Below are 17,124 nucleotides of genomic sequence, written 5' to 3'. Positions count from 1 at the left end.
TTCTGGATGGTCCGTTATTGTCACTGTCAGGGCGGGAGAATTTCTGACAGCGTTGGATCTAACGGAGGTGTATCTTTGCATTCCTGTCCGGCCCCATCATCAGTGGTTCCTTCGATATGCAGTGCTGGGGCATCTCTTTCAGTTTCGGGCACACCCATTTGGTTCACCAAAGTAATGGTGGGGGTGGTGGCCGCTCTCAGGAAGGAGGGCATTCTAGGTCATCCTTACCTGGACAACTGGTTGATATGGGCAAAGTCATATCAGGAAAGTGTGAGGGTCACGGCTCATGTAGTTCAGTTCCTGCAGTCCCTCGGCTGGGTGATCAGCTTCACCAAGAGCCGTCTGGTCCCCTCTCAGTCCCTGGAGTATTTGGGAGTGTTCTTCGATATGGCACAAGGTCAGATATTTCTTCACCCGAACAGAATTTTAAAGCTATGGTCCCAGATTCAGAACTTGTTGCACCAGCCCACTTCCTGTGCTTAGGATTATCTGCAGGTTCTGAGCACCATTAGATTGTAAGCTCTTTGAGCAGGGACTGTCTTTCTTCTATGTTTGTGCAGCGCTGCGTATGCCTTGTAGCGCTATAGAAATGCTAAATAGTAGTAGTAGTAGTAGTAGTAGTCAATAGAAGTAGTTCCTTGGGCCAGAGCCCACATGAAAACTCTTCAGTCTTCCCTCTTGTCCAGGTGGTCTCCACAGATGGACTCTCTGTGAAAGAAGCTGCCTCTACAGACCCAGGAGCGAGGCAGTCTGGTGGCTGCATATGAGCAGTCTGACCAAGGGGATGCTGCTGGATGCCCCACAGTGGATAGTAGTGACGACAGACGACAGTCTTCGAGGCTGGGGACCCCACTGCATGGGATAGTTTGCTCAGGGTCTTTGGTCTATCCGAGAGGCCTCCCTCTCGATCAGCTTGTTGGAAACCAGAGCGATTTGACTGGCACTGGAGGCTTTTTCTTCACTGGTGAGTGGGGCTGCTGTGCACATTCTCTTGGACAATACGACTTCGGTGGCTCATGTCAGTCGTCAAGGAGGGACCAGAAGTTGTCTCTTGCAGCAGGAGTCGGCATAGCTCATGAGCTGAGCAGAGTGTTATCTGTCTGCTGTTTCAGCATCTCATGTATTGGGGGTGGAGAATGTCCAGGTGGATTTTCTCAGCCGGCACACCCTCGATCTGGGGGAGTGGTCTCTCAGCCAGCAGGCGTTTCACTTGATAATGGGTCGCTGGGGAATTCCTCTCTTGGACCTGTTCACCACGATCTCAATGCAAAAGTGCCTCCCTTCAGTCGCAGAAAAGACGTCAAGGCAGAGGGCATAGATGCCATTCTTCAGCATTGGCTTCAAGGTCTTTTCTATGCATTCCCTCAGTGGCCTCTTCTGGGGTGACTCAGAGGAACGAAGCGCAAGGGGGTCCTGTGATCTTAGGGTCTCCAGATTGGCCTTGCAGGCCATGGTATGCAGATCTAATGCATCTTCAGCTGGCTCCTTTGCTTCAGCTCCCGGATCAGGTCGGTCTTCTGGTCCGGGGTCTGATCCTTCATCCAGACCCGGCTCGATTTTTGTCTTATGGCATGGCTCTTGAAAGAGCGCGCTTGTTGAAGAGGGGTTACTCTTCTCAGGTCATCTCCACCATGCTCCACTTGCATTGTCGGTCGACGTCCTTGAACTATATCAGAACTTTGCGAGTTTTTGAAGACTGGTGAACGGGGTCTCGCTCCTCTTGCTTTCATAGAGGAGATACTGGACTATTGATAAAGGATTGGCTCTGGCTTCCCTTAAAGTGCAGGTAGCAGCGTTATTCTGCTTTCGGGGAAAAGCTTGTCATTGGACGTGTTCCGTTTCTTGAAAGGGGTCGATCTCCTTCGCCCTCTGGTCAGGGACATTTTTCCAGGCTGGGACCTGAATTTAGTACTTTCCATCCTCACTAGGTCTCCCTTCGAACCTTTGTCGTCTTGTTCCATTAAGGGCTTATCTCTCAAGACTGTATTTCTGGTAGCCATTGCGTCGACTAGACGGGTGTCAGAGTTGCAGGCTTTTTCCTGTAGGTCTCTATTTCCTTGGAGTTCTCGAAAGAGAGAGTAATTTTATGTCCTGTGCCTTCGTTTCTTCCTAAAGTTGTCTTGCGTTTTCATTTCTCTCAGTTGGTGGTGTTGCTGGTATTGGGCTCCTCTGGTTCAGACGATCAGCGCAAATTACGGACTCGGGATGTTAAGAGGGTTCTCAAACATTATCTGAAAGTCACGGAAGACTTCAGGTGGTTGGACTGTCTGTTTCTGCCCTTTGGAGGTTCTCACAAGGGGTTAGTGGCTTAAGGAGATGATAGCTTCCGCTTACCTCTTTGTGGAGAAACAGGTCCCAGAAAGACAAAGGCCCATTCTACGAGGGATCAAGCAGCTTCTTGGGCGGAGAGGTTTCTGGCACCTCCCGTGGACATTTGTAAAGCTGTGACGTGGGCTTCCTTGCTTTCCTTTTCTAAGCACTACAGGCTAGATGTCCAATGTCAGGAAGTGGTTTTTGGGGCTAGGGTCCTCACGGCAGGGTTGCTGGGGTCTCTCCCTTAAGGGCACTGCTATGTTACTTCCCCTCAGTCCAATCCTGGGCCTGTCCAGAGGTACGCTAAGGAAGGAGAAATTAGACCTTACCTTCTAATTTGCTTTCCTTTAGTCCCTCCGGACCGGTCCAGGTCCCTCCCGTGATCTCAGCTCGGTATATTCTTGTTTGTTCTGAAAAGTACTTCTAATGGTGTTCTCTTGTTCGGTCAGAGGGTTCCGGGTCGGAGCTGCTTTGTGCGTTTCGCTTTGACGGTTGATGCAAAAAAAAAAAACACCAGAGAAAAATCCTTCCCAGGGTGGGTTGTGTTTGCATGTAAGAGAAGCAAAACTTTAAGCGTTCGTTTCAAGCACGGTATTTTCAGTGCTTGCGTGGCTGCTCAGATTCTCGGTGACAGAAGATGGGCCTTTTCTTTCCTACTTTGTTAGAGAAATACTGAGTCTAGGGTCACATGACCAGAACTCTTATTGGCTCCCAGAGTCAGAACTTCAGTCTCCACTTGCTGGAAGGAGTACATAACCCATCAGTCCAATCCTGGGCCAGTCCAGAGGGACTAAAGGAAAGCAAATTAGCAGGTGAGGTTAAATTTCTCCTTCACCCCCGCAGCTGCTGAGATGACCTTTGTTCTGATGCAGTCTGAGGGAACATTTGACTTGTGCCATCTACAGGATTCTCAGGAGCAGGAAAGGGGGATGAACCGTGAGGGTGCCCCTGGGAAGAGTCCGGAGGAGATGTACATCCAGCAGAAAGTGCGAGTTCTGCTCATGCTACGCAAAATGGGCTCAAATGTAAGACCAAAAAAAAGAGTGCATATGTCTAGTAGAAACATGAAAGCTCAGGCTTTGGGTGGGGTCATAGATACTATGGTTTAGGTAAGATGAAGTTATTAGTATTTATTTATTGGAATTTATTAACCACCTTTATGAAGAGATTCACCCAAGGTGGTGTACAGCCTGTACAGTTTAACATAAAACTTACAATTTTGTTAACAGTATAGCAATAGTAAAATAACACAAGAATAAACATACAATAAATGAGGTAAACTTGAAAACAATAAATTGAAACCTAATAATAGAACTACAATGAAACGGTATCAAAAATATAAGTATGCATTAGAACATTCAACTAACATAGCTATGATACTAAAAAATTTCTACAGTGTGGCTTACCACGTAGCTGAGGAACCAAGAGCAGGTATATTAGGACAAGAGATCATAGGTTATAACTTATAGTGTTGGAAAGCAAGGGTCACAGGATTGTAATTCAGGTACACTGAGGGCTTGGAGCAGGCGTGAGAAAGATCATTGCTGAGGAATGTTTGAGGGCAGGAGGAGAAGTGACAGACTGAGAGACTCTCTGAGGTCCGAGATCATAAGTGATGGCTCAGGACAGAGGTCACAAAGTAGTTTATTTGCTGCAAAGGTAGCTGCAAAGGTGTAATTTGTGTAATTGTTTTATTCATAACTGCAGCTGACCCCCAGTGAGGAGGCATTTCTGCGAACATATGCTGGAGTGGTGAACAGCCAGCTCAGCCAGCTCCCACAGCACTCCATTGATCAAGGTCTGTACTCAGGGCAGGTTTGGGAGGGCTTCTTGGAGGCTGTGTGTTACAGGGGATATGAGAGGCAGAATTCTAGGGACTGGGTACAGCAGTTGGGAACACATAGAATATACATGTTTGCTAATTAATGATGTGAGCTTAGCATGCCTTTCACACAATGTCTAGTGTTTAGAGCCAGATCAAGTATAGACTACTCCATTGCAGTTGCTGTAAGGAGGAGTAAGTGGTGGCTAGAGAATGACAGGGGATAAAATTTGTCCCCGTCCCTGCGAGCCCTGTCTGATCTCATCTGCACAAGCTTCGTTCTGATTTTATATTTAAATCATTTTATTAAAGTATAAAAAGAAACAATATTTTGTACAACTGTCATTTCCTTGTCATCAAGCAGATGCAGCCATTACAGATGGGTTGTGTCCATCAACCAGCAGAGAGAGAGAGAGCACACTTTTTTCAGTGCCTCATACCAGCTTGCTCCACTGCCTCTCTTCAGTATTCTCTATCTCCCCTAGCAGAGTGGCTGCAGCTTCTTCAAGCTGCATCTAAAATATGCCTGGAGGTTGCTCCTGTGCTTTTGCCAGTTGTTAGCAGGGGTGTTGGAGGCTATAGCAGCTTCACTTTCCCTGCCTTACCCATACCTCCGTGGATGTGGACACATTGCTTAGCTTTCCCTGTCCTTCCCCACCAACAGTGGATGCAGGCACATAGGTTCGCCCTTTCCCTGCCTTTCCCACTCACCTGAGCCTCCGGAGTTCTATTTACCTCTGCTTTCCTCACAGCGTTAAAAAAAAAAAAAAAAAAAAAAAAAGCGCTTAGACGCTGGAACAGAGGTTTTTCCTTGCCTTTTTCTGTGGGACTGGAGCTGTGATACTCGGTCCAGTGAGGTAAGAATGTTTTCTGACTCCTCCGGGGTGGGCCCGCAATCGGGGCAATTTTGAATTTTACCGCCGTTTTCGGCGATGGCTGCGGAGACAGTAAAGCGCTGTTCCAAGTGTGGCAAGCGCAGATCAGCAGCGGGGCTCTGTAAATCGTGCTGTACAGACGTTAGAGCCGGCCCGAGCATGGCAAGCGATGATTCTTCGCGCTCTGAGCTGAGATGGAGAGTCCTGAGCCCGGGGGGGAGGCCTCGGAGTGAGGCTGATATGGGAGCACTAGCCCCGGCAGAGATCCGGGTGCCCAGGGTGAGTTTTTCTCTCATGATTTTGTCTTATTAATGCATAAAGCATACATGCTTAAAAGAGCTCTCCCACAAAGCCCGGCATGGGCCTCTTCTAATGCCCCCCCGGTGGATTCTAGCCTGGGTATGCCCTCTGAGGCGTTATTCCCTGATAATTGGCAGAATATGAAGCGCAGAAGGGCTCATTCCCCTTCAGAGAGTGCTGCACCTCCATTTCCCCCCCCCCCCCCCCCCCCCCCCCCCCCCCCCCCCGTGGTCGGGCTGCGAGGATTCGGAGGACTCTGGCAGGCCTTCATGGTCTGAGGAACCAGAGTCTGGTGCAGAAGTGACTCAGGATCTGGACGATCCCTCCGCGGTGAGGATTTTCCACCATGATGAGCTGCCAGCGTTTATTTCTGATGCCCTGCAGGCTCTCTCTATTTAGGACCCTGCCAGTGGCACAACCTCCTCTGTGAATCCTAGGATGGCTAGTACCAAAAAGCCTGCTCGAACCTTTCCTTTGCATGACTCCATCCAAGAGCTTTCTTGCTGATGCCCTTTATGATATTGTCAGAGCTTCGGCTAAACACATGGCAGTAGCAGTGGCGGCTCGCCGTCTTCTTTGGCTACGGCATTGGGCGGCGGACATGGCCTCTAAGCAAAGGTTGGTGAAGTTGCCCTTTCAAGGCCTTCTCCTGTTTGGTGAGGAGTTGGAGAAAATTGTGAAGGGCCTGGGTGAGGCTAAACCCCAGCGCTTGCCCGAAGATAGGCCTCGGCCTTTCTCTAAGGGTCAGGCGGTCCACTCCTCTTACAGACCTCGCTTCCGTGAAGCTCGAAGGTACCGCCCGGGGCGTTCTGCTGGGTTCACTTCTTGTGTCCGTTTTCAGCAGAGGAACTCCTTTCGCTCGGACAAACGTTCCACAGCCACTGGCTCAAGGCCTGGAGTTCAGGGGCGACCCTCTCAATGATGGTGCGCTGGCCCTCTCCTCGAGTCCTGTCATCGGAGGACGTCTTTGCCGAGGAGTGGGCCAACATTTCCTCAGATCAGTGGGTCTTGGACCTGATCAGAGACGGTTACAGAATAGAATTCGACGCCCCTGTAAGAGACGTGTTTGTGGAGTCCCGATGCGGTTCTGCCGCCAAACGGGCGGCGGTAGAGGAGACTTTACAAGGTCTGATTCAGATAGGGGCCGTGTCCCCGGTACCTCCCGCCGATCACGGCTGCGGCTGCTACTCCATCTACTTTGTGGTGCCGCGAAAAGGAGGGTCTTTTCGCCCTATTCTGGACTTAAAAGAATTTAAAAAAAAAAGTCCCTGAGAGTGCGGCATTTTCACATGGAAACCCTGTGCTCCGTCATTGCGGTGGTACAGCCAGGAGAGTTTCTCACGTCTCTGGACCTGAAAGAAGCTTACTTGCACATTCCAATTTGGCCCCCGCACCAGAAGTTTCTGAGGTTTACGGTGAAGGGAAAGCATTTCCAGTTCCGGGCCTTGCCTTTTGGCCTCGCCATAGCTCCCCGCATCTTTTCGAAGGTTATGGTGGTAGTAGCTGCCTTTCTAAGGCGAGAGGGTATTCGGGTTCACCCGTACCTGGACAACTGGCTCATTCGAGCAAACTCTGCTTCAGAGAGTCAGCATGTAACAGCCAGAGTGGTCTCAGTACTTCAATCTCTGGGCTGGGTCGTCAATTTGGCCAAAAGTCACCTGACCCCCTCGCAGTCTCTAGAATATTTGGGGGCCAGGTTTGACACAGCCTCGGGGTATGTGCACCTACCCGAGCAAAGGCGGTGCAAGCTTCAGAATCAGGTTCGTCTGCTCCTGAGGATGCCCCGCCCGCGAGCTTGGGACATTGTCCAGCAGCTTGGATCGATGACTGCCACCATGGAACTGGTGCCCTGGGCGAGAGCGCACCTGAGACCTCTACAGTATGCTCTACTCCAAAGATGGTCTCCAGTATCTCAGGATTACCAATGCAGACTCTCTTGGCTCCCTGCGGCCCAACTCAGCATGGAGTGGTGGCTCTCAGACAGCATGCTGCAGCGAGGAATGCCACTGGCGCTCCCCGATTGGTGCCTAGTGGTGACAGATGCCAGTCTGAAAGGCTAGGGCGCACATTGCAAGGGGAAGCATGCCCAGGGTCTATGGACACCCGAGGAGTCGGAGTGGTCCATCAACCGCCTAGAGTTGAAAGCGGTGTTTCAGGCGCTTCTGGCCTTTCAAGTGACCCTGGAAGGATTGATGTCAGAGTGATGTCGGACAACACGACAGCAGTGGCCTACATAAATCGACAAGGCGGCACTCAGTGCAGAGCTCTAGCCGCGCAGGCCGAATTTGGCGCCAGTTTGAAGTCTGGTGTGCTTCCAGAGAGATCACACCCCTGCGGGCTCCTGTCTCGCCGATTCTGGACTTTTTGCAGAATGGTGTACAAAAAGGCTTGGCATATAATTCCCTGCGGTTGCAAGTGGTAGCGTTGGCCTCCCTGCGTGGCAAGGTTGAAGGCGTGTCTTTAGCTGCTCATCTGGATGTGGCACGGTTTCTTAGAGGGGTGCTTCGGCTCCAACCTCCCGTGCGTGCACCTTGTCCAGCTTGGAACCTGGGGCTAGTGCTGAAGGCCCTTCAGGGTGCTCCCTTTGAACCGCTTCGGCGTGCTTCAGAGAAAGATTTGACACTGAAGGCCGTCTTGTTAGTGGCCATTACTTCGGCGAGACGGGTGTCAGAGCTCCAGGCGCTGTCCTGTAGAGACCCTTTTCGGCAGTTTTCAGAGTTAGGGGTCACGGTTCGGACCGTGCCTTCCTTCTTGCCTAAGGTGGTTTCAGCGTTTCACCTAAACCAACCTATTTTCTTGCCCTCCTTTGTCGAGGAGGAATTTCCTCTTCTTGGGCTGAAACTGGAGCACTCTCTCTTCAAGAGATTTGTAGTGCAGCAACATGGGCTTCTAAGCTCTCTTTTGCCCGACATTACAGGCTGGATGTGGCTGCCAGGAGGGACGCACATTTTGGAGCGCAAGTGCTGGCGCGTGGTGTGGCTTGTTCCCACCCTATCTAGGGATTGCTTTGATACATCCCATCTGTAATGGCTGCATCTGCTTGATGACAAGGAAGGGAAAATTAGGTTCTTACCGTGATAATTTTCTTTCCTTTAGTCATAGCAGATGCAGCCATGATCCCTCCCTGTCTGATGCTATCTGCTGTAAATCTATTTCAGGTTCTGTTCGTGTTTCCTGGAGATTCCGTCCTTGGGAGAAAGTCGGAAAACAGTCTTCAGGATTCTTGTTCAGTTAAAGGAGGATGACTGAATTCCCTCCAGTTTCATGTTTTGGAGGATGAGTTTATTCCCTCCGGGAGGATGAGTTTATTCCCTCCAGTTATGTCTCAGTGGAGGATGAGTTCATGCTTTCCGGGAGGATGTTTCATTCCCTCCATTCTGAGTTAATGCCCTTTGTTGTAGGGCCATCGTTTGCTGTGAGGAAAGCTCATGTTATTGCCATTGCGGTTTGCCATACTGCTTTGGAAGCTTCAAATACTGAAGAGAGGCAGTGGAGCAAGCTGGTATGAGGCACTGAAAAAAGTGTGCTCTTTATCTCCCTCTGCTGGTTGATGGACACACCCTATCTGTAATGGCTGCATCTGCTATGACTAAAGGAAAGAAAATTATCATGGTAAGAACCTAATTTTCCCTTATAAATCACAAACAATACAGAACAAGGGTCAACAAAATCCATGTTTCCCCTCACAAATATCCTCTCCACTATTAGGAAAACTGAACAAGCCAAATTACTACAGAATGCTACATAGAAAATTCATGCTAACAGAATACCTCAGTCACACACACACACACACAAAACACAAATGCCAAATACATGATAGCTGACCAAAAATTATAATATATTCCTTAGCATACCTCTGGACTGGCCCAGAATGCAACTGATGGGTTGTGCACGCCTTCCAGCAGGTGGAGACTAAAACACTGACTAGAGAGCCAATAAGAGCCCTGGGCAACTATAACTCGACCCAGTATTATCAGTCTCCAGCAGGTGGAAGGTGGTGAGCCCTTTCAGTCTCTCTTCTTATCTTTTACTGTCTTCTTTATTTAAAATAAAAAGAGAGAAAGTTTAGTTGTTTTAGTGTTTGGCTCTTGGTGTGTCTGGAGGCTGAGATCCGTGGGGGTCTCACTCGGCCTCGGGGGGTGTTACACTTGGGTGGCCAGGTCCCTCCCCTACATGCTTTGGGATAGGCAGTCGCTATTTTGTTTAAAGTGAGCCGATTAAAAACAAATAAAAACAGGACTGGAGTCTCAGCTGAGCACTGTTAATTTCTAGGCGGCAGCAAGCAGGGTAGCTTTTCTTTGGCTCTGGTCTCTGCCGCCGTTATTTTTTTACTCGGCGCCATGGCTAGAAACTAAAGTGCTGCTCGGTCTGTCAGCAGCACAGCTTGGCCCTGTCAGGAGTTTAAGTATTGCACCGTGGTGGATCCTTTGATGGAAGCCTCTAGGGCAGTTTCGACACTGGCACCACATGAAGCTGCAGGAGCGGGTAGCAGTGCGGCTGTTCAGACGCCCGGAGCGGTGGGAAATGCTACCATTTTGCCTCAGCCGGTTTTGGAAGATAGAGCTGCTGTCCCCCAGCCTCCTAGCTTGGAGTAATCAGTTTTGCCTCATTCTATGCCCTTGGGTGACTTGGGGGGGGGGGGGGCAAGAACCCAAAAGCAGCGACAACTATTTCTTAAGCTTCGCCCTAGGGTATTACAGTTGGGAGGTCTTTTTTTGGTTAAATTCTCCTTGTAAATGTGTTCTGAAAGTTAATTCGGTTAAATATGTATTTTTTGACCCAACACATGTAACCTCCTTTCTAGACTCAAGGACTGTGGTGTCTCCATCCGTGCAACCTGTATTAATAACATCTACTCCGTAGCAAGTATAAAGGGTCTAGTTTCTCTTCTGTTTTTCTTACTTAAGTGAATAGTTTTCATGGAATTGTGCCTTGTCCCTCATACTATTAGTGGACTAGAGATCAGAAAGATTTATTTCCTTTTTATATAATGTAATATGATGAATATATTATTTTTTTTCCCTTTTTCTGTATCTTTTATTAAGAGTATTCTTGATTATTATGTGAAAATATAAATATAAAATAAAAAATACATTCCCATTGAACTAATGGAACCAGCTTTCCAAGCCTGATGTGTGTCCAGTGCCGAAGCGAGGGCGGCTGACACCCGGGGCAGTTTGCCGCTGTGCACCCCCCCCCCCCCTCGGGTGCAGCACAGCGCACCCCCCCCCCCCCCCCCACGAGCGCATTCTTACCAAAGGGGACAGGCAGGAGGGCCACTCCGCCCCGAGTGCACTTCACTGGGAGCTGCGTCGGCTCCGCTGGTTCCCTGCTGTCTCTGCCCCGGAACAGGAAGTAACCTGTTCTGGGGCAGAGAGAGCAGTGAACTAGCGGAGCCGACACCCCCCCCTCCCTTCCTACGCCACTGTGTGTGTCTACACATACACAAAAAATACCCATGTTAAAGTTCTTGGCGCTCTTGATTTTGTCCTGAAAGTTTGATTTGAGTAAGATACTAAATGCAAAAGTTATTAGGACAAGTTGGACCTCTCATCCCCATGTCCTCCCAGAATAAGAAAAATCCTAAGTAAACAAGCAGAAATTCTAAACAGTCTCAGTTCTATTCATGTGCAGATGTGCAAGTTAGCTTGGGTGGTATAGTAAGTGCAAATAAACTATAAACTATTCTTTGCCACACAATTCCCCCGCTAATCACTCTAAAACCTTCCAAAGTAGAAAGGTCACATTTCTGCCTGTGTGCTCCCTTCTTCCAAAATATAGTACCTCTATTTCTCCCTTTCTAGGGACACACTAAGCTGTCAAAATTCTAAAGTCTCATAAACCTTTCTTTGGATAGAACCAAACCTAAAAAGCAAACTAAAATGCAAAAACAGCAAAACAAAGAAAGTGATGAGGAAAAATTTCTGATCTGACTTCTAAAAATGTTGGCTGCTGACCAGGTTTTCTAAATATTTTTACATTCTTATTCATAATATTCCCCACCCTTTCTTTTTTTATTTTTATATGTATTTTACAATAAGTATACAAGATAAACATCTTGAAAAGAAACTTCCCCATAAAAAAAAGAAAAAGTATCAAGGAAAATGCAATTATAGCTTCTCATTAACCATAAGGTGAAGAAAAGGGAATATCCAGACCACAAAAGTAGAGGATCCAAGAGAGGAAAAACCAGAGATCAAATTATTTAGCAAAAACTAAAAAAAGAAAAGACTGAACAAGCAACCCAAAATGATCATTGTTAGCACCATATCAGTTCTCATTATAACATTAGGTCCCAGTTGAATAACATTAGCTCTGGTAACCAAAAAAACTTTGCGATTGAGCTGGTTCAAAGAAAATAAAAAGAAGCAAAACCCAGCATTATTATGCATTTACACTGAAATCTTAGGAAAACACTTAGCCCTAGAGAGATCACCTCCTGGCGCAGGGCCAGAAATTTTCCTTCTCTCTTGGGTTTTTCTACTAACATCTGGAAAAATCCGTAATTTAGAACCAAGAAATTCTTCTCTTGGGTTTTTCTACTAACATCTGGAAAAATCCGTAATTTTAGAACCAAGAAATTCTTCTAAATATCAAAAATAATGATACATGAAAGTCCTTGTCCTGAACAAATACAAAAGATACCTTATTAAAGTCAGTCTTTTAGTGACTAGTTCCCCTGAAGTTTCAAGGATAGTTGTTGCATCCAAGGAATCACAAGAGACTTCTCCAGGTCTTCCAGATCTTCCACCACGTTTAGACATAGAACGATAATAAATTCTTTCCAGTGGAAGCATAATAGAATCGATAAGTTTCAAAATTCCCCTCAGGTACCTTCAGGCGATAGTGAGAATTTGTGGAAAGTTAAGAAACTGGATATTCAAGTGGCTTGCAGTATTTTCCATGCTCTCAAGCTTCCTAGATCTTGCAAACTTATCCACAATCAATGCACTTTGCAAAGCCTTCAAGCTTTTCCCTTCTTAATCTATTTCTTCACTTTGGCAATAGTTTTGTTCAGTGATTCTTCAGTTTGTGTATTTGCTATGAACTGTGATGAAAATTGAGCAAAAAAGAGTACAGACCTTATGGATCAAATCCACATCCATTCAGATGTCCACCATAGATCTCATTTGACCAGACCAATAGAGGAACTGTTGGCAGCAGGGGAATGCTCCCAGATGAAGGTTGTACCACCAGTTTCTCTCAGCAACTCCCTTCAAAGAGCTACTGTGCTGCAAATCATGTTGGTAACAGTCCTCCTTCAGCTCCCAATATCTTTTCCCCGCCGTCGGAATCGGCACAAAGTTGCTCTCCCTCAGAAACTTCAGCTAAACCCTGCTGGGTCACTTGAATCTGATGGCAGACCAAGTGCATTGGAGCTCAGCAAAACCTTGCCGCCTAAGGAGGAGCTGGAACCTGTCGTTGCTCCTCCAGCCAAAGTCTGGGTCTCCAGGAAACCCCGAGTCAATGGCTGAGTGTCCAAAGTAGGTGTTGTCAGTGGAGGCAACTGCACCAGCTCCTTGTGACTCTGGGCAAGTAACTCAACCCTCCATTGCCCCTGGTACAAAATAAGTACCTGAATATATGTAAACCGCTTTGAATGTAGTTGCAAAAAAAAAAAACCTCAAAGGCGGTATATCAAGCCCCATTTCCCTTTCCTCTTCATATACTCAGAAAAAAAAAAAAATTTAAAATACGAGTTAAGGAAAATTTTCCATCTCATAGCAGCATATCAGTCTAGGTGCCATCTTGGACCTCTCCACCTTTCTTCCAGTTGTCATCTTGATCTCATGAAACAAAAATACAAACATTACGGAAGGTAGAGACTATTATAAAAGAACAAAATTACAGAGCATATTCAAAAGCATGGAATAATGAGACAAAGCCAACATGGATTTAGTGAAGGGAAATCTTACCTCACCAATGTACTACATTTTTTTGAAGGGGTGAACAAACGTGGAAAAAGGTGAGCCAGTTGATATTCCAAAAATACTAGGACTAGAGCGCATGTGATGAAGCTACAATGTAATAAATTTAAAATGAATCGGAGAAAATATTTCTTCACTCAAAGTGTAATTAAACTCTGGAATTCATTGCCAGAGAATGTGGTAAAAGCGGTTAGCTTAGCGGAGTTTAAAAAAGGTTTGGACGGCTTCCTAAAGAAAAAGTCCATAGACCATTATTAAATGGACTTTGGGAAAATCCACTATTTCTGGGATTAGTAGTATAGAATGTTTTGGACTTTTTGGGGATCTTGCCAGGTATTTGTGACCTGGATTGGCCACTGTTGGAAACAGGATGCTGGGCTTGATGGACCTTTGGTCTTTCACAGTATGGCAATACTTATGTACTTGTGTATCTGGATTTTCAAAAGGCATTTGACAAAGTACCTCATTAAAGACTCCAGAGGAAATTGGAGAGTCATGGGATAGGAGGTAGTATTCTATTATGGATTAAAAACTGGTTAAACGATAGAAAACAGAGAGTAGGGTTAAATGGTCAGTATTCTTAATGGAGAAGAGTAGCTTGTGGGATTCCTCAAGGGTCTGTGCTGGGACCGCTGCTTTTTAACATATTTATAAATGATCTAGAGATGGGAGTAACTAGTGAGGTAATTACATTTGCTGATGACACAAAGTTATTCAAAGTTGTTCACAAGAGGATTGTGAAAAATTACAAGAATACTTTACAAGACTGGGCATCCAAACAGCAGATGACGTTTAATGTGAGCAAGTGCAAGGTGATGCATGTGGGAAAGATGTATCTGAACTATAGCTACGTGATGCAAGGTTCCACATTAGGAGTCACCGACCAGGAAAGGGATCTAGGTGTCATCATTGATGATATGTTGAAACCCTCTGCTCAGTGTGTGGTGGTGGCTAAGAAAGCAAATAGAATGTTAGATATTATTAGGAAAGGAATGGAAAACATGGTCAATCACAACATTCTATTGAATCTTCTCGATAACCTAGGGATCTGTGGAAATGTTCATAGCTGGATTAAGGGCTTTCTCTCCTTTAGAACTTGCCAAGTAAGCACCAACTCAGATTTATCACCACCTTGGAAAGCTGTCTATGGAGTCCCTCAAGGCTCTCCTCTTTCACCCACACTCTTCAATATTATGATGATCCCACTGGCTAAAGCCTTAAGTAAGTTAGGACTTAACCCACATATCTATGCTGATGATATTACAATTTATATTCCCTTCAGGTATGATTTGCATGAGATCACTAATGAAATCAATCACTGTCTAAATACGATGTACTTTTGGGCAACTTCTTTCCAACTTAAACTGAATGCTGACAAAATGCACTGCCTTATACTATCATCTCAATACAACAAGTATAGGCCTTCAACCTTAACCTTCCAATCTTAGAAAGCCTCAAAATATTGGGAGTCACCCTTGACCGCAACCTTTCTCTTGAAAGCCAAATAAACTCCACCACAAAGAAAATGTTATTTTCGTTGTGGAAACTAAAATGAATAAAAACGAGAGATGTATTTTGTTACCTAATACAGTCCATCGTTTTATGCCACTTGGATTATTGTAACGGAGTTTACGCTGGATGTAAAGAGCAACTAATTAAGAAACTGCAGACGGCCCAAAACACAGCGGCCAGATTAATTTATGGCAAATCCAAATTTGAAAGTGCCAAACATTTCTGAGAGAAATTACATTGGCTTCCAGTCAAGGAACGAATCACCTTTAAAATCTACTCCCTAGTTCACAAAATTGTATTTGGTGAAGTCCCTGGCTACATGCTTAATCTAATCATACTACCTCCCAGGAATGCATTGAGATTATCCCCTTCATAACCCAAACTGCAACGGACTTAAGTACAAATCCACGTATGCTTCATCCTTCTCTTTCATCAGCTCGCAATTATGGAATTCTTTGAAAACCATCCACAACCATCTCAATTTCAGGAAATCACTTAAGACCATGCTATTTGGGAAAGCTTATCCCAAGGACTCAGCATGTGTCTCCTCTGCTTGATACACATCAATCTAGTGACAATTTTGGTCACATTCACCCTTCCCTCCTCTCTCCTGGTTTCCCTTTTCATCCCTTCCCCATCCTCCCCATTATTACTTACTAGTAAAAAAGGCCCATTTCTTACAGAAATTAAATGGGCGCTAGCAAGGTTTTCCTCGGAGTGTGTATGTTTGACAGAGTGTGTTTGATAGTGACTGTGTGTGAGAGCGAGAGAGTGAATGTGCGAATGTGTGTGTGAGTAACAGAGAGAGAGTGAGACTGTCTCCTCTGTCCCCTTCTCCTGCTCCAGCCACCCAGCGATTCTCCTCTCTGCCCTGCCCGTCTGTAGCCTTCCCTTCCAGTTCGTTCCCTCTGAGTCCTGCCTTCTGATGTCATTTCCTCTTTCTGCGAGGGCAGGACTCTAAGGGAACAAACTGGAAGGGAAGGCTACAGATGGGCAGGGCTTTCAAAGGAGCGACGGAGACTCGGTGGGTGCCTGGAGGGGGGGCAGGGGAGAGAGGAGAATCGCTGGGTGGCAATGACGGACAGGGCAGGCGCGTTTTTTTACAGACCGTTGATTGGTTCCTCGTTCTTGTGACGTTGCGGGACAGTGAGAGCCAATGAAACACTGAGTTACAGACTTACGAACCCTACACTGCCACGGAGTCAGCTTCAGAACTTTGGAGGTGCTTTTTATTATATAGGATATAGGTTTTCAGTTATATTAGCATATTATTACTGTATTGGCATCTGCCTCTGCGGTGCACTATAAGCCACATTGAGCCTGACGCTGTTGGGAAAATATGGGGTACAAATGAGATAATAAATAAAACAAAAATGAAGACCCAAATTTAAGAACTGAATTAATGAAAATTAGCTGAGTTTGAAGCCCTTAAAACTGGCAATTAAGAGGCTGCAGCACTTGGTTGTCAGGACAGATGTCAGCTGCCCTGTGCTTTATACCCATCCTTGTCAGAAAGGAATGAAAATTGTCTGCATCGCTAAGATAGAATGTGAAAAGGTTGGATTAGGAAATAAAAATGAAAGTCTTAGTAGCTGATGTAAGAAAAAAGCTAACTTATTTTAGGGTTCTTGTTCAAGTTTTGTGCATTGTCAATTTACATTGATTCTATAGGATCTATTTCCACTCTGTCCTCTCTGCACATAGATAAGGAAGTTTGGTTTCTGTCCGTTCGGTTTGTAGTTGTCATTAACCATTTTTTTTTTTGTTTGTACCCCACAGGTGCAGAAGATGGTGTGATGGCCTTTTCCAGATCTGAAACAGAAGATCGAAGGCAGTAATGGATATATATTTGTGGGAAGAAACCCCAAGAGCTTGAGAGAGGGGCAATGAGAGTCCTGAAGGAAGAACACCGAGTAGTAAAAAGTGGTTTCTGCCCAACCTTTAAAAGTCTTGTAGCACAGGCCTGTTCTCTGTCCCTTTCCCTCCTAGTTCTGCTCCTTCACAGCCTTCTATATGTATTTAGTGCACAGCTGAGCTGTGTTAACTACAGAAGAATCTAGTAATGTAGTCCTTGTGAAGGCATAGACTCTCAAACTGGCTGAAGAGAGCAAACATGTTTTTAATTGAACAATAACTTTATTTGGTATATTTTTACAAAAAAAAAATACCCCAGAACAAGTCTTATGGATGCAGATCCTAAAAGGACTTCTCATGTCTTGCTGTTTTCTGAGGTAAAGGTGTGAATTGAGGAGGTTCTGATTCCTGCACAGATGTAGAACTGGAACTGAAGTTTAGTCGCTTGTGCTGACAGACTTAATTGTGTAAAGCTATTGCCCCCCCCCCCCCCCCCCCCAATCCCTTTTGGTGCATTTTT

At 46.0% G+C, this 17,124-nt stretch overlaps 1 protein-coding gene across 9 annotated transcripts in view; it reads left to right on the top strand.

The window, feature by feature from the left end:
• The window catches only part of CTNNBIP1 (catenin beta interacting protein 1), a 32,700-nt gene extending 15,799 nt beyond the window's left edge, over positions 1-16,901 (top strand). For 8 of the 9 annotated variants that reach the window (XM_030222274.1, XM_030222271.1, XM_030222277.1 and 5 more), the window contains 3 exons: positions 3,219-3,338; positions 4,021-4,111; positions 16,530-16,901. In XM_030222274.1, coding sequence (XP_030078134.1) covers positions 3,219-3,338; positions 4,021-4,111; positions 16,530-16,588 — 270 coding nt within the window. In that variant the 3' untranslated portion in view covers positions 16,589-16,901. Of the gene's footprint in view, positions 1-3,028; positions 3,126-3,218; positions 3,339-4,020; positions 4,112-16,529 lie in introns of all 9 variants that reach the window. The other variant, XM_030222275.1, reaches the window with a different exon arrangement.
• The last annotated feature ends 223 nt before the right edge of the window (positions 16,902-17,124 follow it).

This window comes from Microcaecilia unicolor, chromosome 13 (genome assembly GCF_901765095.1).
Source record: "Microcaecilia unicolor chromosome 13, aMicUni1.1, whole genome shotgun sequence".
NCBI classification, from domain to species: Eukaryota; Metazoa; Chordata; class Amphibia; order Gymnophiona; family Siphonopidae; genus Microcaecilia; species Microcaecilia unicolor.
This window is presented reverse-complemented; position numbering and strand designations above follow the sequence as displayed.